This window comes from Tetrao urogallus, assembly GCF_951394365.1.
Source record: "Tetrao urogallus genome assembly, chromosome: 1".
Lineage (NCBI taxonomy): Eukaryota > Metazoa > Chordata > Aves > Galliformes > Phasianidae > Tetrao > Tetrao urogallus.
The window spans coordinates 59,131,176-59,157,022 of NC_136813.1; the positions used below are offsets into that span (position 1 = coordinate 59,131,176).

Here is a 25,847-nt window from a genome sequence, read left to right on the forward strand (position 1 = left end):
ACCCAAAACCTCTTTGTATGCTTCCAGCTACAACGAAGGGTTCCACACCTGTGGCTGCTGTTTGTTGGAACAGGTGAGGTCTATGACTACTGCTGCCACTCCTCCACAGTAGAGAAAGGAGATCATGTAGCGAATTGCTGTTTTGCTTGATGGATCTTGAAATGTTTGGGTCAAATGTTTGAAATGTCTGGCATCTCTATGAAAAAGAAAAACAAAAAACAACAGTAACCATGGATGATGATGAATTTTAAAAGGAAATTAATTTCATTGTGCAAAATGAAGTCAAAATCCATGTCTGTGATCAGCATTACTTGGTCCTTCCTTCTCTGTCATAACTAAGATGTAATAAATAAGAAGTTGTTCTAGGCATCCTCTACTGAAGAGCAATACCAGTAAGGAAGTAATTTTGAAATGCAAAGAAAATAAACCAATCAGCTGAAGGAAATATACTATTTTCATCAGCAGCCAAGTTTGGCTCCAAACCACTCACAATTTCTCCTGAGAGCCCAGCTTCACTGGAGGTATCTGATAACTGAAACTCTTACCAAAGGTTGGCCCGGCTCTTTTGGCTGCCAGGGTCCAACACTGGTATGTTACTGTTTGTAAAAACATGCCTGAGCCCAACAGAGAGTTCAGATGAGAATGAGAACATGCCCAGAAAAAGACAGTATGCTTTTTTTTTTTTTTTTTTTCTCCAAATAAAGATAGATTTTTCAGAAAACTGCTGCCACAAATAGGCTTTTTTCCCCTCTGTTACACCTAGATGGAAAACGTGCGATGTTTTAATTTTTCATGTCAGACTTTGAGGTGGTCGTTTTTGAGGGATCATACGGAATTGTATGCAGTGGAAATCACCTCACTGGAAATGTTGAGCTGAATGTAACTGTACTGTAACGGTGTTTAGCATTCCTCTGGAAATGACTTCACGTAGAACATGGCAGCTTTGCGCGTAAGGGTGACACTTCCTGGAGGACTGGAGTATTTTGACATGTCTACAGTTTCTAATCGAATCCATTTAGCCATACTAGATAAATGGTCCAAGTCTCAGTTTTCAAAAAATGGCAGCAAAAGCTTTTGAAGATAAGATTAATATTAAGATAATGTTTTTCTCATGTTGTCATCGGTAGAGGAATTCCCCTCTACTACCCTTGGCAGAGTAGTTTCCTTTAACTGCATTAGGATGGAACTGGGTTTCAGATAGTATCTATGTCGCTTCTCAGCTAAAAGGATAAATCGCAACATGAGCTTCTGTCTATAGAAGGCTGAACCAAGAGGTTCCAGCAGGGCCACTCCCTGCATGAGTCATTTGTGAGGAGCTGGGGTACATCTGTTTTCCTCCTTCGGGTTGTTCTCCAAACCAGGTCTTTTCTGCCTTCTGGAGTTCTCCTGACACTCAAGGCCCAGTATTTTATTTTTTATGACACCTTCAGAAGATAACAGGTGCTTCTTTTCACCTCCTGGAGCAGCAGCTGTTGGCGAGGAAAACACTTCCTTTCGAATACACAAAAATGTTCTGGCCACTGAGTCGTTAGGACAGAAAGCTGTTTGCAAAATCAGAGAGATTTTATCATATATATTCCAAGGTGATAAATCCTTTTTTGACTGCTGTCTAATCCTTTACAGATATTTATCTCCTTGGAATACATATGATATATTTGACTGTCCTCCTCTGTAGATATTGTTGTTCTGCCTTTGTGGTCACTGTGTGAGCAAAGTACTTGGCCATACTTTTCCCGGAAAGCTAAGAACCTGCGTCCACACAGCAGAGAACTAGGACATCCAAGTATTATTTGGAGGCCAAGTAACTTCTTGTTCTTTTATTTGATTTATAGCTCATCCAATTCTATAAAAAAACAAACTTGAGTTTCTGGGCCCCTTCAGTCAATGGCAGAGCTCCCACAAGGCTGGTGTGCCCAGCTCCTGCTGGCTCTGTGGCAATGCTCAGTGATCAAACGCTGCTTCCTGAGCCGTGCTAATGTTGCATGCATTTCTTCTGACTTGATGTATCTCAGATCTTTCTGTTTCTTCCCACCATGGAAATCAGAACAAAAATGGAGAGCAAGTTATTTTCAAATTCATAAAGAACTCATTAGAAACAAAAGAATAAAAGATAAACAAAGACTATTTTAAACATTATCTGCTATTGTCTTTTAAAGAAGTTGAAGCTTTGCCAGTGGATTTTCAAGTCTCTGTGGAGACAAAGTCAGGGCCACATCCTCCTGATCTGATGCTTTTGAGTGCTGGTAATCCAAAATGCTTGGTCTGAATCATCCACCATGAATGTACCAACAGGTTTCACATTACCAATTGTCCTAATGTCTGACCATCTGCACTGCAAAATAAATAGCAAAGTCCTTGGTGGATTTCATAGAGTTTTTGGCATTTATTCATTTTCAGTCTCAGTTCTGCAGAATTGAGCTTTTTTGGATTTAATGCCTTAAATATTGCTCATTTCCTCTTGAGGCTGGTAAGGATTTACACAGAAGAAGAGACTGCCAGAGTTGTGTCAGTTTTATGGTGGAAAGGCTTTTTCAGGGGCTTGAAAAAGGTGTTGTTGGTGTTGTTTCTTGCTCTGTACCTCTCCTGCATTTGGTGGTATCTGAGCTGGCCCTTGCCCAATTGCTGTGCTCGCAAGGTTAGGAGGTTTTCCATGACCCAACCATCCAGGGGCTTCAGCAGCTGCTCTGATAATAAACACATGTGGTGTAAGCTGTGTTTTGGGAATGTTAGCTGGGTACGGTCCATGGCCACTGGAGATACTGGGAGAAAATTGAAACAGTTTATAATGCTTAGCTTGACTACACTTGCAGCATCCTGAAATACTGGTAGACCTAAGATCCTTTTGGTCTTGAAGGCCACAATAAGCCTTTTTGCAAACCTATAGCATCCAACCTTTCCCAACTGATCTTCTGTGAAATATGTGCTTCCCTGTCGAAGCCTGGTGCATAAAGATATGTGAGCTCCAGTTTCTCACTGTCATTGTCTCTGCCCTGAAAATACTTATGGATGTATGTCCCCTGTAGATCGTGTTAATGAGCCTCTGGTTCCTTGGACATTACAGGCAGGACATGGTGCTGCAAAAATTGACTGAATCTAAGTCCAAGACAGATCTTTGGTACTAAGGAACCATGGAAAGATTCACTTTTTTTCCCACCTCCCCTAGAGGTTATGTTGTATACTAAGCTCTGTTACATCAGTCTCTACCCTTTGCTCAGCGGTATAACAGTCTGGGGACCAAAACAAAAACATATGGCCAAGTACCAAGAGAACTTTTAATTCTGACAGTACATCCATCTCTTGCTTCAGATAGATCACAAAAGAAAACTACTGAAGTGCCAGTTAAGCAGCATACAATTATTTGCAGATTGACTATCAGGATTTTTCTTTAATCTTAAGCAAGTACCATTTTAATAGTTCAAGATTCAATATTTACAATTATCCAGACCAGAACGTATTTCTATGGCATGCCCCATTTTTCTCTCCTGAATGTACTCATGCTCTGCTGCTTGGAAGAGTGACTGAGGAGGGAAGAATATCTGCATATTAACAGCTGATAAATTGGCTTTACAGAAATTGGCTTCTGTCACTGAAAAGAAGGAGATAGATAGACCCTGTGCATCCAGATCACACATCTTGGAAGAGAAAAACAGCAGAAATATGAGGAACAGGCTAGGTGAAAGGCTAAAATGGCAGACTCTGCTAAATTACCTGATGCTAGTTCATAGCCTGCTATAGTTGAGAACTGTGAAACATCCTCAAACATGGGACTGAAATTTAGCATCTCTAACCAAGAGGAGTTCAAAATTACTAAAGTACAATTTCTTTTCTTAGAAAAATAAAAATATGTAACAGACCTCAAAGGAACAGAGTTTAGTCAGTGCTGAGCATATTTTCACACTGTCCCTGAAGCACAGTTGCAAAAGAAAAAAAGATAAATCAATCAACCAAAAAAACCCAAAAGCCCCAAGAAAAGGCTGAAGACGTGTTCTCTCTTTGTCACTTGAGATTTTGCCATTTCTTTGCTCAGGGGGCAGTCGGTGACAATGGGTCCCCTGAGCTCAAAACTTTTGTATTTCCATAAATAGATGGGAGCTCTGCGTGGGCTGCTGCTGCTGCCTGGCCTGGGCCCCCTTTCCATTCTCAGCCTTTTCCACCTGTGCGGTCGGCACAGCTCAGTGCTTCGCCTGCAAGCCACAGGAGTTTACAGGATGGCAAATTGTCGTGAGACAAGGTTCACGTGAAGTCTGGCAGTCTGAAATGCACAAAGCGTTCGGTTGTGCTGGCAGTGGGAGGGCAGTAATTTCCAAGCAAGGGGCAGAGCACACAGCTGAGGGCAGGAACTATCTCAGCTGTCACTGCTTAATCCGTCACCAAGTCTGAGTGTCAGCACCCTCCAAGAGAGACAAAAGCAGAACTGAATATTCAAGCACTGTGGGGCACAGATTTATTTCATTATGTTCAAATATTGCCCCTTGATGGGCCTTGTCTCTTTAAATTTTCCATATAGAAGAAGCATATGCTAGTGTACTGCCAATTGAAGGGGTATATTTCTGTGTGCATATATAGATACAGTTGGTTTCTTTGGGACATAAAATACAAAGGAAAAAGCCATTGTTCTTTCCTGTCTCGAAATTTTCAGAAATTACTAGTTCTCACAAGCAGACCAAAACAGATAACAGATGGCACTGGCTAGCAACAAGGAAACCTAGATGCAAATCCACTGCAGTATATGCAGAACATCTCTGATGTTGCAGGGTTGTGTTTTCTATCATGGTTTCTAACCGGTTATGAGAAATGTCCTGCGCTAGCATTTTGTGCTATTTAACTGAATGCGAAAGGTGCCAATAACTCAGCTGATGGCCAAATGGCAAAATTGTTAAGAAAGGACGAAAGAAATGTGCAGGGGCTTGATGTGCTTCCAAGTGAAGCCAACAGGAGACTCTCCAGCACTCTCAGCAGCTCTTCAAATGGGACCTGTGCACCAGTATCTGGTGGACACCCAATGTCCACATGTATGGGGGCTATGCTGCAAAAGAGAAAGCGTGTTCTTGTCCATGGACGTTTCCTTGACCCAGGGAAAATGGTGCTGGTTTAACAGACAGCAGAAAGAGACATCATCCCTCAGGAAAGGCAGCAGGCCTGGCATGTCAGCTTCACAGGTCCAAGCAGCCCTGCACCCTGCCTGCCCCAGAGCTTCACAGTGACCACAGCTGGGACAAAGTACTGGGATTTGTCCATAGCTGTAGGGTACTCAAAGCTTGTACAAAGCTGCTTTTAATTTAGCTTAAGTGGAAGTCAAACTAAACCCCTGAGCAGTATCTCTGGTGTAGGATTTTGGCGTGGGGAAATGCCAGGGCACCCTGAAGAGATGCCCCAGGGACACAGCACGTGGGTGAGCCACATCCACGTGGTTGCAGCTGCATGACTGCACACATTTTCCACTCACTCCTGCCCACAGTGTCACCCCTGCCTCAGCTTTTCAATCCCAGCCTGCAGAACAAGGAAAGTCAGGATGAGTTCAAAGGAAACAGGAGTCCCACCAGCTTCTTCCACCATGAGCAAATCACTTCTTGCAGTGAACAGGTATCAAATCAGTCCCCAGTAAGGAACAGGAGAGGACCGAGCAGCTGTGAAGCCGATGTCTCACTCAGGTGGGACTACAGTTACATGCTTTCTTCTCACAGAAATGGGCGCTTGCCAAATCTCCAGTGTAACACTTGGAGCTTGAAGAGCGCTTGTTTCTTGTGCTGTAGAGCCCTGAGATAGCAGGCCTTGTATGCACAGCAACAGACAGACAAATGTACTCAAAATGACAGCGGTTTCTACTATTTACTCTTTTTGCCTCTGCCCTCAGTGCTTGTGTAGACAGATCCACGGCAGTGAAGACAGCCTTACCTTGTTGGGAGAAGGATGTGGTTAAATGCTCACTGTTGTTTTCTAGAAAATGACTGTCCTGATGGGGTGCCAGTCAAATATTGGCCGAAATTTGAGAGCGCCCATGTAGCTCACCCATTTGTTATTGTAAGTAATGTGTCCGTATCATGCATTTGCAGGTAAAACTCTTTTCTGCAGTCCTTCTCCCCTACAACACTGAATTTATGCCTACAGGGAACATTAACAGTTCTCCCCATTATATAAGTTATGTATAAAATTCAGTTTTTCTTTGAAGTGCTGCTTAATACTCCTTTTGCATTCAAGTAAAGCTGTCACTGAGTTCACTGAGATTTGCCCACGCAAGGAGCAAAGGCTCTGTTCCCTTGGGAGCATGTAAGCCATTTTCTAGTAATTTGTCTGCTAAGATGATAGATCTCCTTATTATAGCTCTGAAAACAGGAACTCTACTGTCTTCTAACAGAAATGACTTTACATATTTTATGATGCAGAGCCAAAGGCACTGCTCTTGTTAGCTGGAGTTGGTGGCTGTTTGGTTGGTCTGGACATGAGAATTATCAACTTCCCCTTCCTCTTTTTTGCTTTTATTAATGAAGGCTTTCTACCTCTCTAAAATACATAGCTATATTTTTTTCCCTTCAGGTCATGTTATCGGAAGCTTTGAGTTGGAGGTGGGGGTAAAAAAGTTCACTTACCAAGTAAGATTAAAGCAATTAAAGACTATGGCTCATATTTAATTTACTCTCGTAGATACAATTTTTCATGCAGTGACAGCATCAAAACCTTTTCAAGTTTTATTGCTATTTCACATTTGGCAGAAACAACAGGAAACCATCTGTAGCAAAGCAGGATTGTTGTAAGCATAATATTCAGTAATGAAAAAAAGATTAAAAGAAAACACTGTTATCTTTACGTGATAGCTTTGAAGGCGTAAGGAGCAGGATGCCTGCATTTGCCCATCTATCTACAAGTATCATAAAGAGTTCTGGATGAGGCAAGAGTCTCAACAGTTGATTATTTCAGCAAAAAGAACAAGTCCAATAGGAAATTTTAAATACATTTTTTCTTACTGGGATCTCTATGATGTAAGGATGCACGTGCAGGGGCTTTATCTGACTGCTCATTATATATCCTGACTCATACAGCCAAGCTTATAAGTACACACACAGCTTCAAACAGGCAAATACTCCCACAGAGGGCAAGTGTGCCACTATCTGTCTTAAAACTTCAACGCAATGCTTAAAAGTCTTTTCTGGAACATAAGACTGTGGCAATTCAGACAGTTCATATTGTCCTACGTGCCCTCATGGTGCAGCGTGTTCCTGCTTTGTTGTGAAAAGGCTGCAGGTAAAAAATAATTCTTCCTGAAACCTTTTATTAATTGGGGTGTCAGGTCTTCAGGGTGCAGTTTCAGGGGTGCTCATGGTAGCAGCTGAATAATTCTGAAGCCCAGGGTCAGTCTGTAAAGTCGCAACTGTACTGTACTGTAAGTATTCCCCAATTTCTAGTCAGGCCAAACTACTTGTCAGTAAGTCTGTTCAACACAACAAAAGAAAACTTTCTTCAGATGTGCTCTACAATTCAGCCTGGGCTCTTTTCTCAAAATGTTGAAATTTTGACTGTGAATGAAAATGTGGAATTTGAAGTGAATGAGAAACGAATCAGCCGTTCTGTAGTTTCTCTGTCACTGACAGTATTTCACGTATTAATTACCAGCCTCAGTTTTTAAGATAGCATTTTGCTGTGCTAAAGTCAAAATATGTCAGAGAATGGCAATATCACCTTGTTATTAATGTCTTAAATTATAGCCAGACACCCTGTTTTTCCAGTTTTCAAGGCAAGTTATGAAGGCTTTTTTTTTTCTTTTTTTTTTTTCTTTTTTTTTTTTCTTCAAGTGCTGAGCTGATGAGACATTAAAGGTTTCTTTTTCAAATAGTTTGGCTGTTGGGTTGCTCCCTTCACTCACACCTGCCCCCTGACTTAGAAATCGTCTCCGCCTCTGCAGCATCAAACACTGAATTTACATAGACACAAAGAAAGCGTGGAAGACCAACAGCTCGCACAGTGATTAAGATGGGAATGCAGGAAGAGCAAAGCAGCTCAATGGTAAGAGAAATATCACAATACCCTACCTTTCTGCGAGGCTGACTAACCAGGGCTTTCCCATAGGAGGGAGTTGTGTGAGGATGCCACAGGATCAGCAGTTGCATGTAGGGCTGCTGGCAGTGACTGAGCTGGTAACAGTGAGCCAGTCAAAGCTTAGACGTGAGTCACATCTTGAACTTGTTGTGGTTTGTAGTGGCTAAAAAGGTTTTGTACAGCATCGCTGTACAAGTCTGGGACTGAGAAATTATGGGCTAACACCTGGTAAAGCTACTGCCTGCTCTGGAAGGGAATGCTTGCTTTCAGCAATATGTTAGAGCCTTGCTCAATTCCATGCATTGCTCACCCACACCGTAGCCTGGGTGTGACTCTCCCTTACATTATTTTAATACCTTTACAAAGTACTCTGGCTTATTAATTCACTAAGATCTTCCTAATTATACAAGCATCCCTGAAGAATTTCAGAGATGTGCATAAGAAGTGGCAAACTTTTTCCTTAAAAAAGTGCCCCCACCGAACTCAGTGGTAGAATGATGTATGTACTTACCACATCAAGTAAGCACATTTCTTTGTAAATGCATATGGCTTTTTGTTATGGAATTCTAAAAAACAGAAGCAAAGAAAATGAATGGGAAGTATAGTGTTTGGAGTTGTTTTATTCCTTCAGAAATTTCTGTTCATCCCTTTCAAAACAATTTTGGTGGAAACATTTGAATGCAAAGAGTTGACAAGCTTTCTCAGTCTTGATGCCATGGATGTTTCCACCATTTATTTTAGCAGACTGCTGGTTTTGTGCTTTCATTTGCTGTTGCCTGACTCCTTGTCTGAACTGGACAAAAAATTGAAGAAAGGGTAAAATTGTTGCACAAGCTGCAAAAGTCACGTTAATTAAATCAAATGAATGAAGTCCAAAAATACATACAAAAGCAAAGCTGCTATCTGTGGTATTTTCCCTGTCGTTACTGATGCTAGCTGGATTAATTTAACAAGTGTTGCTCTCAGACCTCTGCTTAGCTGCATAGGCATGTCCATTTTTGCCGAACAGATGAAAGTTCACAAACAGTTGTCTGAACTTCACAGTGTTTTTCATGTAGAGTTTTCACCCTTTTTCATATATACAGATGAAACGCTTTTCCTTAATCACAGAAGAGCAATTAGAGGTGGGTGTGTGAGAAGTCTGTAGAATAACAAACAGACATTTGGAATCTTTGATTCAGGAGCACTTTGGGGTGAGAAGCAGAAACTTTCTTTTAGGTCATCTTCACGGACTTAGTTCCACAGAGGAACTCGGGTGCCTCAGACTTGTCTCTTCACAAGCGGAAGTCTAAAATTTAGATCCTTAGAAGCCTTGCTTGCCTGCCCCTTCACCCCAGAGGTGGCTACATTCCTTAACACCCATGCTTAGTTCCTTGCATGCCTGAACGTGTGCTTCTGGACATGCTTTACCTGGCCGAGTCTGTGTCGGAGAAATGGATCTGTACATCATGTGTGAGTCCTGCTGCTGATGGTGGATGAGCTTTTATTTTTAGCCTTTGCACAGCTGGGATGTAGGAGACAGGGCCTTGATGTCTTTCTCTGCCTGTTTCTAGCACTCCCTGGAGTGCTCCCCATAGCACTGGTTCTTGTGTTTTCTATGTTATCTTTCCATCCCTGTAGATATCTGTAACTCTTTGGAGAGAACAGTGCTGTTACCTAGTGGCTAGGGTATTTGCCAGGGTGTACGGGGCTGTGGGGAGCACTCAATCTAAAATATTTAAATTTTCTCTAGAGTAAGAACTGGAGCCCAGTTTCCAAATCCTGTCCCAGGTGGTGCCCCTTCTGTTGGGTTTAGGAGTCATCTGTCTAAGTGAGAAAGAGAACTGCCTAATGCAAACCAGGAAAGCTTTAACAGGGAGGAGCTGGAGAGCTCTGGCAGGGGGTGGCCTGCAGGGACTCAGCTACCAAGGGGTAAGAGTCTTAAACTGAAATTCAAACACAGCAGAATGTTTTCCTCCACCAGGCAGAGACATCTACTGTTGTGCTATCACATCGGGGCTCTTTTGTGCAGAGAGATAGAGCAGTAGTAGTACTGTATTTTGTGGAAGAGAAGTGGACTGAAGGAGGGAAACCTACCAATGGGAAAGACTTTGGGGGAGCTGATTGCCTAACTAGTTTTCAGAATCCCAGAATGGCTGATGCTGGCAAGGCCCTCTGGATCCCTCAGACCCACCCCGTCTCCAGAATGGCCACCCGGAGCAGGGTACCCAGGGCCGTGGCCAGGCAGCTGCTGGAGATGCCCAAAGAGGAGACCCCACAGCTTCCGGGCAGCATGTGCTGATGCTCTGACACACAGACCACACAGAAGTGCTGCTGGTGTTCAGAGGAAGCCTTCTATGTAGGATATTCCCAGGAGCCTTGCCGGAGCCATGACTAGGGCACATGTGCTGGCTTTTGAGGTCTCCATTTTGAGGCTCTTCTCAGGCTCTGGCAATAGCAAAGATGCTGCCACTAAACGTGGCCTCCATGGCTGGGGACTCAAGTCCATCACACACTGCTCCTGTTACAGATGTGGTCCCTGGCTCTGATCTCTGGTGAAGCAGAGAAATTTCTTAGGGAAAACATGTACAAGATTATCCCAGGATGTTTTAAACTGGGGAAGGTTACAAGGCAGGCAGCTCCAGGGGCACCAGCGTGGTTGAAGGTTGGTTTCCAACGGATCAGTGTCTTATGACTGATTGCCAGCTGTGGCTGAAGCCATCCCCACTGGGACACTTGCAAAGACCTTTCTGCCACCTGCAGTTCTCAGAGGCTCGCAGGCTCACCAGAAGCCCCAGCATGGCCGCTTGCGTCATGAAACCTCCAAGGATTATGTTTCTCCCTTCACCCTCTGTGTGGGCAGGATTGCTAGGGAGAAGGGGTGAGGGACACAGGTGAAAATAGGGAGAAAAATGACTCTTTGGCTGCACAAGCTCTGTCTGTTTGCTTTGGGATCCAGTTAGAGCTGGGGGAAGTAGCCCAGATGAATAAAAAAAGAAATCCATCTAATAAATACCAGTAACCCCATGGTTTTGGCACTCTCTCGAGAGACAGGAGCTCCCTGTTCCAAATTAAACAGAGTGAGTATTTGATGTTGTCCCATTTTACTCAAAGTGTGTCTTACTACTCCAATAATCAATTGATATATGGAAACCATATACTCCTCTGAAATGTGCTAACCATATCCCGTATGCAAGTCTTTAGTTCTTAATCTATTTTTTAATCTATTCAAGAACAGTTCCTCAAAGAGCAAATGGAGAGTACAGCAGAAATTCAGGAACAAGATGTTGTAGGGGCAAATTTCAGGGAAGGAGTAATAGGTGACATGAATGTGGTAGTCTTAGGTTTTCATTTCCAGGCTTTTGTAGGGCTTTGAAGTAAAGACTGTCTATGTGAATCATAGTATTTCTGAACACTCAAAGTGGACTTCAAAAAAACACTTTAATTGTAGACAGTTTGGTTTTTATTTGGGAGACTTGGCTAACTGTATGAATACACTTTCCTCATGGCAGGCCCGCTAATTTCAGCTGTTGATGGAGCTCTCTGAATGGGGGCAGCAAAATCTGGTCTTCGTGTTTTAAAGACTGATGTTAGTCCCTTTAGGAGAGTTTTGTTTTATTAGGCACATAAGTTAGGGAGAGCCATTTTGCAGTTCTATATCCAGCTCTTGCTTCTTCCTACAACAGGAATAGATGTGCAGGAGAAAAACAGGACCTGAGGGATTCAGGTGAGGAGCTTTGTATGTGTAACAGTGAGCAAGGAAAATGGGTAGAATGGAAGAACAGGGTAACTCGGTCATTGTTTCTTTAAAGCCTTAAACTCTTATCACAATGAGCTGCTAAGAGACAGAGTGATAGTACAGATTTATTTTTAAAGATTTGTATACCCAGTATGTCATGACACGATAAAAAAATGAAATGGTTTTAACTGACATGTTATGTGTGTGGTTTTGGTCACTTTCCATTATATGTCAGTGGTGTAGAAAAAAGGTAGCCAACAGAGTTTATTAGTAACTAACAAAAATGCTACCCTTTCCTTTGCACTCTGGTGGGTCTAGCTTTGATGTAATTAAGCATAATATAAAAATGATGCATCTAATCAGTGCCATCATTTATCATGAAATGATAAGCTGTGTGTGGTGCATGGTTTTAATTAACTGTCACTTGTTCTCGAAGCTGAGATGCATTGTACACATTTGGCATTTAGGAACATACATACATGAATTTGTGTGGAAGTCGTAGAAGGCAGAGCCAAGATGTCCAGAAACTGAATCTGAAAGTGACCTGAGCACAATTAAACACAAGCACTTGCTATCCCTCAAAAGCTTGGTTTTTTAAACTAGTTTCCCACTTGCATCCTTTTTTGAGAAGAATTAGCTTTTGATTTTCACCGTTTAAAGCACCATCACTAAAACATGCCCCCAGGTCTCTGCACAGTGTGACATCTTAGACAGGCCGTAAAAGAAATGTAGTTCCTCAGTTGCTGTTGTGCAGCTGATAGGTCTATCTTCCAGAAATGCTGCTTCTGTAACCTATAACCCTTTATTTACTTCAAGAAAATAGTCACTGGATTAAATCACTTCCTGTTCTATGGTTTTGCTAACGCATGCAGTACTAAAGGTACATGCATTTTTTTTTTCCTCCACATACAGGGAGCCCTACATTCAGTGAGGCTGAGCCCTCTTCCAAGAGCTTCCCCTGACCAGCATGATTCCAAGGGACTACTGGATCAGACAATATGTCCTTAGTTCTTGGATAAGAGTCCATTTGCCAGATAGTGGCTGTTGGCACAGCCCTCACAAATCAGAAACATGAGTTCTTACATTTAACTTTAAAAGATGATCTCAGCATTACCCAGCCCTCTGTGGACGGAGGCTGATGATGCTGCATTGCACTGGTGGCATCAGGCCTTTGACAGGTGAGGGTGAGTTGGATGAGGCTGTGCTCCAGCTGGGATTATTTTGATGCAGAAGCAACATGTGCATGGTGTGTCTTTGCCACTTTGAGTTTGTGGAGGAGCTGAAAGCCTGGCTTTATATACTCTGCACCAGGGGAGCAGGCAGAGCAGAGAGTGTTGATTGCACCATATGGGAGGGAGGGAGTAAAAGATGCAGAGGTCCTGCTCTTGGCTTTATGAAACTCAGTGGGCATGTGAGCAGTGGTTGTGGAAGCATCGGGTCCAGGCAGGAGAAAGGGGACTTTCTGCTCTCCGCTTCACCACACAGCAAGTCCAGCAGCTGGATCGGAGCAAGGGTTGGTGTCAAGAGAGATGACGCAGAAATAAAGAGAAGGAGTCACTGGCAGGACAAAGCATGTGAGTTAGAGAAAAGCTGGATTAATACCAAGCAAAGGACTGATTGGAAAGAAAACTAGAAAACTTCTGGAGGAAGAGGAGGGAGGTGACATCTTTTTGAGGGCTGGAGTAGGATGTGCTGGGGAATCCAGGGCATTGGCTGCCTAATTGATTGCTGGTGCCCTCATTAGACTAGGAGGCCCTGCTGGCATTTCTTGAAAATTGCAAGTAAGCTATTTTTAACAAGTGTGCAGCAATGGAGTGACTGCCTAGAGCCACGTATTTCTGTTTCCCTCTGTTGTGGCTGCCAGTGAGATACAGCAAGCTGAACTTGCTTTGCTTACATATTTTCTTCATAAAGCTGTGCTGCTTTCATTGCATTTGACTTTGGGTTCAAGCAGCATTCTCCAGCTTGCTGTCAAGAGCTGAAATGTCAGAATGAAATACTGAATGCTATTTCCTCAGATGCTCCATGTCTGAAATTATTGAGGCCCCATGCTAAGTGTCCTCAGTGGATTGCTGTGATTGCTGACATAGAGGCATGATCTATTTTTCAATACATTGGTCACAGGTTGATGAAACTGATTTCTTTGAGAACCTCCTCCTGCTGGCACTAGATAGAAGATATTATCTCCCAATGAAAAAAAAAAAAAAGGAAGAAAAAAAATGTACAGATGGTTAATCTTTCAACTGCAAAAATAGAAGGGCATACCTGTGGCCAAGGTGAGATTGATACTGTAGCTTCAAAAACAGTTGTGTCAGTTCAGTTCAGTAGATGTTTCCCCTCCCATCCTAATGGCTAGATGTTTAACATGTTGTGTGATCTCTCTTCCCACCCTCCCTTTTGCCCTATTTTAAATCTGCTGCAAATTTAACCTGCTTTATTCAGATTTGTAATGGCATGATGGTTATGTGCTAGCTGGGACTTGCAAGTACCTAGAGTCCTAGGAATGCTCATAATTTGCATCCTTAATAAACCATAATTTTAAATCCTAAATATAGAAAGCATTCTGTAACTGAAATGGATTGAAGTAGCTTCTTTTTCCCAAACCTCAACATCCCAAACATCCCTGTGAGCCTGAAAATTTTGGAAGAAGCCTAGCACTGAACTGCTTGAAACAAGAGAATCAAAAAACCAAATTAGAGCTGTCTGTTAGGTGAAATCCAGAAAACACTGATGGGTCCTCCTCAAAGGCAGGGTCAGTCAGAAGTACTAGAATAGCCCTTAAGGATTGTTAATTCCAGATTATTTTCTGGGCTCAGGATTAAAGGTAGGCATTGTGAACTGATAGAGAAGGACAAGATTTTCTGACTTTATGTTTTATATTAACCATCTATTAGTTATAAAAACCATTACAGTGTTTCATATACTGTCACTTTTTGGCCTTCATGTCTCTTTTGGCGCTACTTTAAAAAAAACTCACAAATGTGTTCCAGTACCATAAATTAATACAGCCTTATTCCAAACGGCATGGTAACTCTTTACCCTGGGAAATGAACTATAAGTGGTTCTGCACCATGGATGGAATCCTAACACCCCATCTTTTATCGGGTGATTACTGCAAAGTGGACACCAAATTTATTTGCTGTCTGGCTCTGCGTCTGGATGGCCAGGGCTTCCCCTGGGCATCGCACGCTGCCCTGGCTGTGCCGAAGCACAGGTGCCATGGAGGCAGCCCAGCCCTCGTGGTGCTACCACCTCCTCATGCACAGCCCCTGCCCATCTGCTTCTCCCTCCACCCACTGTCCGCATGTGGAGTTCAGCTCTCTTCTTATGTTTTTTTTTTAATGCTCAGAGTGTGAGCAGTTCCCGACGCATTTCTCTCAGATTATGTGGTCGGCGTAAGATGAAGTACCTGCAGCAGCCAGTCTGCGGTTGATTTGAACGCAGGCGAGTCTCAACAATGAGCTTCAAGGAGGGTGTCAGGTATAAATCTCCTCTTCAAACAGCCAGGGTGCATTCCAGACTTCAGAGACACCTCTTTGTGTGGAGGGGTGGTTGTGTGGTGTTTTGCTTTTTTTTTCTTTCTGTCTCCTTTTGCTTTTTCTTGGGCCTGGAAGAGGATGAAAGTGTCGGGGTGTGTGCATTCGTTTAGGCTGATAATGAGAGAGAGGCTCACGGGCATGGTGATTTGGCAGCCTTCTCACTTCCTGTAACAGTTTAAAAAACCTTCATCCAAGGGCTGCTTTAAGACAAACATTTTTTGTTTAACTACTGGTGGTTTATTTTCTGTACAACCGTGCAATTAATCTTATTTGTATTAAAGAGGCAGGCTGCTTTTTGTACACTTTCCGAGCTATAATTAATGAAGATCAAAAATGTAACAGAGACACAGTATTTAGCTTTGCATAGGTGTGACTGTGCAACATCTGCAGTGATTAGAGAAGTAAAGAAGGCAGCATTGTGACTTTTTTTCCTCTTCTGAGAGACACTGCTCAGGACTCTTTACCGCTGTAGCCGTGAGAATAATTTTTGGTGAGGAGAATAATCAATACTGAAAACACCAAATTTTCTTATTGCATAGAGAAATAAAAATGTTCACAAATTTATTATCGGATAGATCAGGTTTGCAAGGACTGAAACTGAAATGCAAGACTTGCGCCTTGAAAGGACTGAACCCGACCAAGGGTGCTTATAGCTTGCGTAGAAGTTTTCAGGCAAATGCATGTCGTATTAAAACTTCAAAAGCATCACGGCAAGCTTCATGATTTTACATGTAAAAAATCCTGGATGTCTCTGCCACTAGGAATTCTGTAGCACAGATTATCTTTGAGCTGTGCTGCTTAAAAAATAATTAGTTTGTATTAAGTAATAGCTTATTTATCTTTACATGATTAAATAAAGAGCACTTGTGGAATGTATCACTCAAAGATGTAGGATGAGAAACGTGCAGAGTTTTACCTTGGCATTGGCTGCCTTCTGCTCCACCAGCAAAAGGGAAACCCGGTTTTCACTTAACTGAAATCAAAACAGGCTTGTCTCCAAGTGTGTCACTGGGATGCACAGAACAACTGCACACTTTACACTGAGAATCACTCGTTTCATATTCATTTATAATGCTTTGCAAGAGAAGGTGCAGCTATATCATTCCTGTTAATATCAGGACTGTTTTGGCACTGATAAGGCAAAAATCAGCCGTGTCAAAAAGATATCCTGGTGAGATCCCAAAACAGGGCCACCTCTGATATAACCAAGAACATAGCAAGAAAGGAGGAAGAATTCATCCTTTTTTTGTAGGATGTGTCACCATCCAAGAGGTGACATGCAAAGGAATTATAACCTGGGGATGTCTCTACTGCTTGATGCTGCGACCCTGTGCCACCAGTAACAAAAAATTTTGCTTCCAGGAACTTGGAGGCAAAAATGAGCAAGGGGTACAGTGCCAGCCTGGGGAGAGAGCAGTCTGATGCTGCTGGGTCTGTGGTCCCTGTGTGTAACCTATGCTCAGAGGCTGAAGAGAGATGGACCATGGAAAACTTCACATGCTGATTGCATCATACTTAATTCCGTTTAATTAGTGACTCATAATTTTCCTAAGTATATGAAAGCAAAAGTGAGTCAGTCTATTGATTTCACATATTTAAATTAAAAGGCATCTGTCACATCCAAGAGACATCTTGTCTCTGCAGCCCTCCCTTGAACCCCTCTTGAGTTCAGAAACCACCAAGTTGGTTATGGGGAGAAAAGTGAGTCTCTAGCAGGCTGGCATGAGGGGATAGCCTAGTGGTGTTGGGGGAGTTAGCAGCAGCATGTTTCCTGAGTGCTAGAAAACTGGGCACAAACAAATGCCAACAGCTTCACTATTTATTTTTTTTTTTCTTAACTGCAGAACTGTTGAACCCCAGAAATACACACTTCTAGTAACAAAATGTACAGGTTCTTTAAGTGAGATGAGAGGTTTTCAGGTTGTAACTTCAATGAGCCCCTCCCACAGTCCCTGGGTTGCTCATCTTCCCAAGTACTTTCATGTTTTTATCTCCCAGACTGTAAGATCTTAGAGGAAGAGACAGCCTTTATTTGCGTACTGCACAACACCAAGCACATTTAGCAGTGAGCTAAAATGCTTATCTATGCTGCAAGTAGTTTCCATAGAGTATGGTATAAGAGGGTGTCAAGAGCATTAATTTCTAATTACTAAGAAGGCAGGGAGTAACTGTACTTTAGCAACAGAACATGCTGTACTTTCACTTCATGATGAAATGGTAGAACGGTAGCTGCCTGAAGATTTCAGTCCATCCCCCAGTACTCAGGGCACAGGTCAGGCTGCCTGTACAATGACAGTTTTACTCTTCAGCCAGTGTTCTGCCCCATGGTATCTGCACTTTCACTGCAGCCATTGTCTTAGAACGGTTTTGATAAGAGTTTTCAGAAAGACTGAAGCAGGTTTGGGAAGCTCTGGTCACCATGCTGGCTCTTAGCAAGCTCCATTTGCTGAGGGAGGAGAGGCTGTGCCAGGTCTGTCTTTGCAGCCTGTCCACATGTTCCCGCAGAACCGCTGCGTGAGGCCCCACCTTTTCACCTTGCTCTCGAAATGCAGACCTACTTCAGAGTGAGAGTGGCTTCCCTCCCTTCTATTCAATATCCTGCATATCTCTACACATACGCTCACTCAGTGTATAGGTGAAAACACAGCTAGTTTGACTCCACACAATGCTTTTTCACTTGATAACATTATTTTCTCTTGCAACATGTAAAGCTATGAATTAAATCAGGAAAATAGTATTTTTGCCATCAGTTCATGTAAAAATAAATCATGATGTGGGCACCAGCCACTGGAATTTTATGTCTGTTTTTTTTTTCCCCTGACATCCATCATAACTTGAAATGAGAAAATCACTCTACATCTTACTTGTATGTGATCTTAAGGATGAGATCTCTCAGTGTTGCTTTTCTTTCTGTCCATAATTTCAATAAATAAAAGATCCTTCTGAAGAACTGTACTGATTTGCCTACATGTATGGCCACTGCCCTTTCAGTTGTGCTGAGGGAGACTGTGGGGCTGCGTGGATCTGGCTGGTCTGACACAGGTCTGACTTCACCCTTTTGGAGTTCTGCCTTGAGGTCAGGCAGGGGGCCATAGGACATCTCAGATGGCATCAGACACCTGCACATGGACAGCTGCATCTACCCTCCGTGTTCACTAAATAGCAGAATTGCTTAGCTGTGAGTTAGCAGGTCCAGAAAGCTCCTGATCAGCTTCCTCAGATATCAGATCCCTTAAGGACATAGCACATTTATTTTTTCCTGCTTCCCATGGTTGTTCCCAGTTCTTCAAGTAACCACTTATTTTATGCTTGCTACTGTGTATAGTAGATTCCTAACTTGAGTATAAAAACGAGCACTTTACAAAGCTCTAGTAGGGTTTCAGAATGACCGGGATGCTGTAATATCTCCAATATGAACAGGTTATTATTACTCAACAAATTTTTAAGAAAGTCCTAGTGAGAAAGGAATCTCAAAGAATTACCATGGGACAAGACTAAGGCAGATTTTTTTGCTTTCTAGCTCCAAAATCATTAAATATCAAAAAAGTGAGCTCACTTTATTTATTATTATTATTATTGTACATTTCCTATGCACATAACTATTGCATTTCCAAAGAATCCTGGAACAGGCCCCCGGCATTACTGAACTTTACTGAAATTTACTTCACTGTGTACTATTACTGCTAGATAAAGAAACTGCGCCAAACCAGTAATGCAGAATGCTTTTTCAGACCTGACCAATTGCAGTGATTAGAGATCTAAATTAAACTTTTGTCCAAACCTTCAGCTCAATGTCATCATGGAGAGGAAGATTATTGGGAATTTTAGAGAATCTTGATATCTTCCTTTCTTCTTTCTGTGGCCATTTCTTCACAAAGGAAGCTTGATAAAGAGAAGTTAAAATATATCTGTATCTGAGGCAGGTCAAAAATTGGTCTGTTAAAGTGAGTGTAAGCTGGCTAGGATGAACATGCAGCACTGCTTGTGAAGAATAATGATATTTAAGAGGCTCACAGAGAACCTGTATGCTTTCATGCCCATGACCCCAGAATTCCAGGGCTTTATTGATTTGTTCTCATTATGTGGAACCTGGGAAAAGTAAATTTGAATGTGCTAGCTCAGTGTGCTAGAACTGATCTGTAGCAATGAAGTGTTTGGTAAAAATGTTATTTACTTACAGTACCTTGTACTTGGAGCTAGAGGGTTCAACACAAGAGCTGTCTTCAAACTAAATTCCTGATGTTATTGAACCTTGAAGAGCTGGCATTCTTGACAATCTCCATTAGAATTCAGAGCTGAGCTGTCATGTTGGGGATCCAGTGTCTTTTCTAAGTATAAATTTAGGTTGGCTGACAGTTTGGAGGAAGTTATATGAGAGCTGAGATCTGGCACATCTGAGGAACATCTCTACACAAGTCTCAGTGTGTCGAGATGAGTACCAGTCTCACTACCTCCATGTTTGCCACCACAGAATCCTCTAGGCCACTTCCACTAGAGAGTTTACATTAATGTTTGTAGAGGTTGCACACAGAAAGGGGCAACCCTTTCAGCAGAGATTTGTTCACAAATAAACCTTGCCAATGCTGTTTCTAAGCAACTGAAAGCATTTGTAAATTCAGTTCTAATAAAGAACACAGTTTCAGACAATGAAATGGGAAGAAGTTTTGGAAAATATATTCTTATTTTGTATGTAGGATTTTCTTAGAGAAACAGTTCATATGTTTATTTTGTACTATCTGAGAAAATTATTATTTATTTATGTGTTTGAAAGGAAGTTAAAATCTTTCCCAAAATCGCAGGAAAAACCTGTACTCTGATATTCTTCATATGTGCTGTTTTCACTCCATCTGAACTAAGTCTTCAGCTGGACCGATAACCTTCTAGCCCTCTTCATTCAGGAAAATGTTAGCTGTTCCAGTGTGATTGCCAGAGCTGGAGCAGCATCTCCATCCTTGTCCTCCTCATTATGGTTATGCTTTGTCCAAAGGCTGGACAAGTTTTTCCTTCTTCCTGAAAAAAGTACTGCTTGGTTTATCAGTTTTCCATCCTTCCTAGAAGTACAGCTGCTTTATTTTCTCAACAGAAAATGGCAAAATGTATTAGAAGCTGTACCCCACAGGTGGGCAAGGCAGCAACAGGGTGAGCAGCAAGAACCCAGCAAAGCCAATAATGGCAGCAGTAATTCCAGATGAGAAAGAGGGAAAGCAACCCAAATCACTCCACTACAGCTTTAGGACATACAGTGCAGCAATCCTGATGTTCACAGTGTGAGACACCTGAGAAAGGCAAGATTTATATGGGGTATCTCTGCAAAAGAGCTCTGCAAGGAGCCCTGGGGAGGAATTAGACCTCCTGCACTGCTTGGCTCTAGTGGGAGCGGGGGGTGTCAGCCCTTACATGCTCCCTGGCACATTTGGGATACAGTGCTCGAGGGGGAATACGGGCTTCCTCAGTATTACTGCTCAGTGCCATAATGGATGGCTAATTATAGGTCTTGCAGTGAAGGCAGCAGCTCTACAGGGATCTTAAGCTACTAGAATTTAAGTGGAGATGTTATTTCTGGGATATTATTCCCAGAGGCCAAAATAAATTACAGTGGTATTTTATAGTGGCTCACCAAAAAAAAAGTGAAATGAGCAAAGTGTAGTTTTTAATTAATCTTCTTATCAAGAAGTCACTTAAACACAGTACTTCACCATCTGCTTCCTCCTTGTAAAGCCACTGATGTCGGGTAGAGTCTTTGGTTTGAATCTTTGTATCACACATGGTAGAGGTTCTGAGCAGGTAGAGTCTGGCAAGCTTGATGTTGGGAGCTTGGATAGCATCTTTGAAAACAGAAGCCTAATCCTATACAGAAACAAACAAGCAAGCAAGCCCTTTGTTATCCAGAGCTTCTCCAAAACAGCCAAGGGAAAATAATACTGCTGCTGTCTGTAGAACAAGTTCTTGAAACACTTCAGAGGTCTCCTTTGTTCCTAAACAGCACCTAAACTTACAAAGTTAGCTGTACCTAGCCACTTGAAGGTAAGATATTACTGTACAACTCTTTGTATGCTTCCTAATAATGGCTAAGGGTTAGCTTTCCAAAAGTTTTCCATGACTGAAGTCTCCTCAAAAAATAAACCGCAAGAGAAAAGGATTAGGAAAAATGAGCCCTCAGATTTCTGAGCAGATGGGGAGTCATTTTGCCCTCTCTGGCAAAGTGACAGAATGATGGATGATGTTTGAAAGCTTAAAGCTGGCATAAAGTTAGTCCTCTGTGGGGAGTGCATACTTCTCTCACCTAAAAATAAAAATGAGCAGAATATGTCGGGGTTAGGAGGAAATAGTCTAGAAGAGGACAAGAATTAGGCCATAAGTCCTGAAGACTGTGCCTTTTGCTGAAGCATTTGCCTGGATTTTGTTAAAGTGATGGGATACTGATTGAAGAGTCCCATTGAGTGCAGAATGCCAAAGTTTGTATGTGACCAACATGTCATGCTGTACTACTGAGAAATAGCATGTGGTTGAGTGGTGGAAGATCATTAAATAAAACAGAGGGAAGACAATAGATAATATTTTTTCACTCCTTTTACTACAGTAATGTCAGAGGGATCAGCAAGACTTCATATGGTTGATCTGCAGCAGAAGAGAGAGTCCTATGGTCCTTAAAATCTAGCCTGATAACCCCTCTTTCCTGGGCACCAAGAATCCTTCCATAACCACAGCTGAAACGGAATGCCTGTTTACTGATCTTAAACAGCACTGTCAGCAGCTTGATACTTCAAAGGCCTTGCTTATGTGCTGGTTGGGTGCCAGCCCCCTGAGGCAGGGTGCCCACACCACTTGGCATCTCGCCTCCAGACAGCAGCACCAAACCTGCCTGCCCCCTTGGTGTGGCTCGGGACCTTTCCCAGAGCTGTGACTGCTGTCCACACACTGCACGTACAGTAGTTTTTGTATTCATTTCCTTCAAGATGTATGGCAGCGTGGGGAGCCGCTCCACCTTTAGTAGAGAAAACCTGAGATACAAGTCTATGGGAACAAAGAGAAATGAATTTCTTTAATTGCCAAGCCAGGTGGGCTGTTACAGAACCATTCCCAGTTCTCCAAACACATTTAAGGGATGAAAATGAGTGATTCATGAGCAAGAGATGTATCTAGTCATAATCTAATACCTCAGATGCAGAGTAGCAGAGCACCATTCCCAAAACTTTCCAAAGATTTCAGTTTGTGTGACAGGATACTAAGTGTATTGCTCAGATGGTCTGTCAAATCTATTGTGGTGACAAGGAAATATCATGCTCTCCTATTTCCCTCCAAAATTCCCTGAATACTGTTTGCCAGCAGTGCAGCTGATAATGCGAAGAGGAATGAGAGCAGACAGCCTTGTCTAGAAGAAGTGGCTTTTCAAATGGTCTGTAACAGACCCCGTTCATCTTTCTGTAATATGTCATTTGGATGCATGCAGCAGACTACAAATAAGTCCTTTGGTACAGTGATGCTTGCTACAGCGATTTTCATCTTTTCACCAATTGTGAACTATTATTCAGCTGTTAATGTGCTGGTGAGTGTTCCATTATGTGGAATATATTGAGTGTTGCATTTCAGGCTCTAAGCTAGGATTTGGCTATTTTAAAGAGAATTTTAAGGTTTCTGATCAGGCTGTTAAGTAAAGGTTTATGTTAGGGTAGGTCTTTTTGCTTGTAGTGGTATTATTTTGATAGGCAAATTATACGTCTGCTTCCTTTGAGCGTTTATATCTACCTGATGCTCTTTTATTAATTCTGTCAACTACCATCTTGAGTGTGTTCTTTGTGTATCATGGCTCAAATCCAGATGCCGTCAGCATCACTGAGAATTTCACTGTTGACACTGACTTCAGTGGGCTTTCACCTGCACAGCTGTGCCTGATACAGCACCTCAGGGAAAGAGACACCCTCTTCTTCATACTGAATTCCCTCTTCTGTCTTTGAATCAGGACTCCTGAGCCCCTCAGCCCCTCCTAGTGTAGGTTCTGAGACATAGAGGGTAACAGGGCCCCAATCCAGAGGACTTGGGTGACCACTGAGCCACTGGGTGCAGGACGGTACGGTCACCTGGGGCTGCACGCAGAGACACAGCAGTACCACTCCTCCCAAAGAACTCTTGTGGTCGTAGCAGAGGTTTTAGGTCAGTGATACAACACAAAACTTCTGAATGGAAGGGGAAAAGAGTTAAGTGGGAAATAAGAGAGAGCTGACAGAGACTGTTGTACTTAAAACAGCCAAGCACAGTGCAAGGTGTGATAGAAGTTATTGCCTGCATGCTGCACACTGTGAATTGAGCACAGCTGAAGAAATACATTTGAGTGGCAATGTTTTTGGCCTCAGCACAGAAGCTGAAATATGCCTTGTGCTTTGCCTGCCCTGGCGTGGCCCCAATGTATATTCAGCAGCCTGAGGGCTGCATTAGCTTGTATCCAACTATAATGGCTCCAGAGGACTGCTGGGGTGCACAGGCAGGGTACAGGGATGGTTACAGGTTTTGTAAGCTATTTGAAACATCTAGGGCAACTTGTCAGACTGATCCATAGTGAGATAATTAAAGTCTCCTTAGCTGCACATGAGCTCATCCTTCTGAGACAGGTCCAGGGCTTTACAGAAATGAGCATGTTTACATAACAGAGCAAATGTTTTCCCTATTTGCTGCTTCCAAAATGTACTAGAACCATCAGTCTGTCATGGGAACTCTTCTTATGCATTTCAGCTCATAGCATTAGATCATTCTTCTACAATGCAACACGACAAACAAAATCTGCTGGAATATTAATCTGCCCAGGCTAAGCTCCAGCTCCCATTTTGGCAGCAGGCTGAATAACCTCCCTTCTGTGCAAGATGGCTTCATCGATAACCTTTGGTAAAGTGTGGCCAAAAGCAGGGACAGGAATAATGCTGCCCTGCAGAGCTGGCATGATATGCTGGAGCTGTGTAAAATTACATGGCTGATGTCTCCTCATGCCTTATATGGTTAGAAACGCAGTATTATTCCTTTCCAGTGCTGTAGAGCAATGTCCGGTGTTGTCTTTCTCAATCAAGAGAAGACTCTCATTTTCCAGCTGCAGTAAACATTCAGTGGGTTTCATATTCCCACACCTAAGTACAGCTCCAGGCACAAGCACTGCCAACACAGAGGACTTCAACACAAGATGTAAACAGTTGATATGTGAAGCAAGACATAATAATTACATTTCCCCTCTCAGACTGTGTTCTTAACTGCACAAGGATGCAAATCTTAGGCCATTTCAGTTTTTTTAGCACTGGGTATTTAAGTGTGGTGACTGAAAGTGTTCTAGCAGACTCATTCAGAAGAAGCCTTACAGGTTTACTGTGCCTTAACCTCATGAGTTTAGTTCATTGCCCCACTCCAACTCCTCTTGCAGACTACCCCCATGTTTACAAGCCTTTAGTGTTATTTTAGCTTCTCGCTCATGCATTCATCATAATCTGTGAAAATCAGAGTTGACATGATGACAAAAGTTGTCACATTGAATACATTGTTTACTTGGCTCAACCAGCTATTTTTATAGTCTCTCTGGAGAAAGTTCCTCATTCAAATTTGCCAGAGATACTCAACAAGTTACTCAACAAGTTTAACTAGGAACTTGGCATTTCCTCTTCCAAAAATTCTTCAAATTATGTACTCCAGCAACAGACTAATTGACAACATCTTCCTTCAGAGTCACACATCTTCCTGCAGGAGCTTTTCCCCACGCAATCACACCTGGATTTGGGAACCTGCACTTCTGCACAGAAGCACACAGCCAGTTAAAGGCTCACCCAGGAATCCCAGACATACTGAACAATGTCTAAAATTCAGTTTTGTGTAAATGGGAGGTATACATTCTGCCAACTGGTGACAAGGGTGTTTCTTCATGCACAAACTGAGACTTCTCCAGCAATCTGTGTTGCGCATTTCATATACCGAATCTTTCCCCAGTTTAATTTTCCTCAAGGCTTTCATATTGTTCTAAGGGAAACAACAGCTAAGATCTTTTCCAAACCAGTGGAACGAGACATCGTGTTTGACAGGAAAGACCAAAAATTTATGTTTTGCTTGCTTCATGCTTAGACTTGAATTTACCAAAACAGTTCCTCCAAGAGGGATAGTCCCTTGTTATTTTGATCCTCTGAACACCGCAATCACCTGTGTGATCCCATACCACCTGTGTCTGGGTTATTTCCGTATTGATGTATTGATACCTGCAGACATTTTAACCTGGAGGATGGGTAGGGTAGACTACTTTAAATTTTATTTGTGACCAACCGGGAATACTTTCCACAAACTTTTAGTTAGGAAGATTCACTAGTGTCAGTATTTTACACTATATGCCTCTGGCCTCCAGATAACCATCACTGGTTTTCCAATCACACAGATCTCTCTATTAGATGTTTCAGTTTTTACCATTTTCACTTGGTAGAAGTCTGTACAAGATCGGAAGAAGTGGGGAGACATGTAATCCAGCAGCATCAGCATTTCAGAGTGGTTAAAAAGGGAGCTGAGTCCTGAATCCTAGAAACATGTTTATTTACATTAAGAAG

At 42.4% G+C, this 25,847-nt stretch overlaps 1 protein-coding gene across 1 annotated transcript in view; it reads left to right on the forward strand.

Moving 5' to 3' along the window:
- Nucleotides 1–7,965: 7,965 nt before the first annotated feature.
- EDAR (ectodysplasin A receptor) overlaps nt 7,966–25,847 on the forward strand; it is a gene marked incomplete at both ends in the record, with an annotated part of 59,798 nt that continues 41,916 nt past the window's right edge. Inside the window, one exon of the mRNA XM_079540905.1 lies at nt 7,966–7,998. Within this exon, the coding sequence (XP_079397031.1) occupies nt 7,966–7,998 (33 nt within the window). The remainder of the gene's footprint in view (nt 7,999–25,847) is intronic.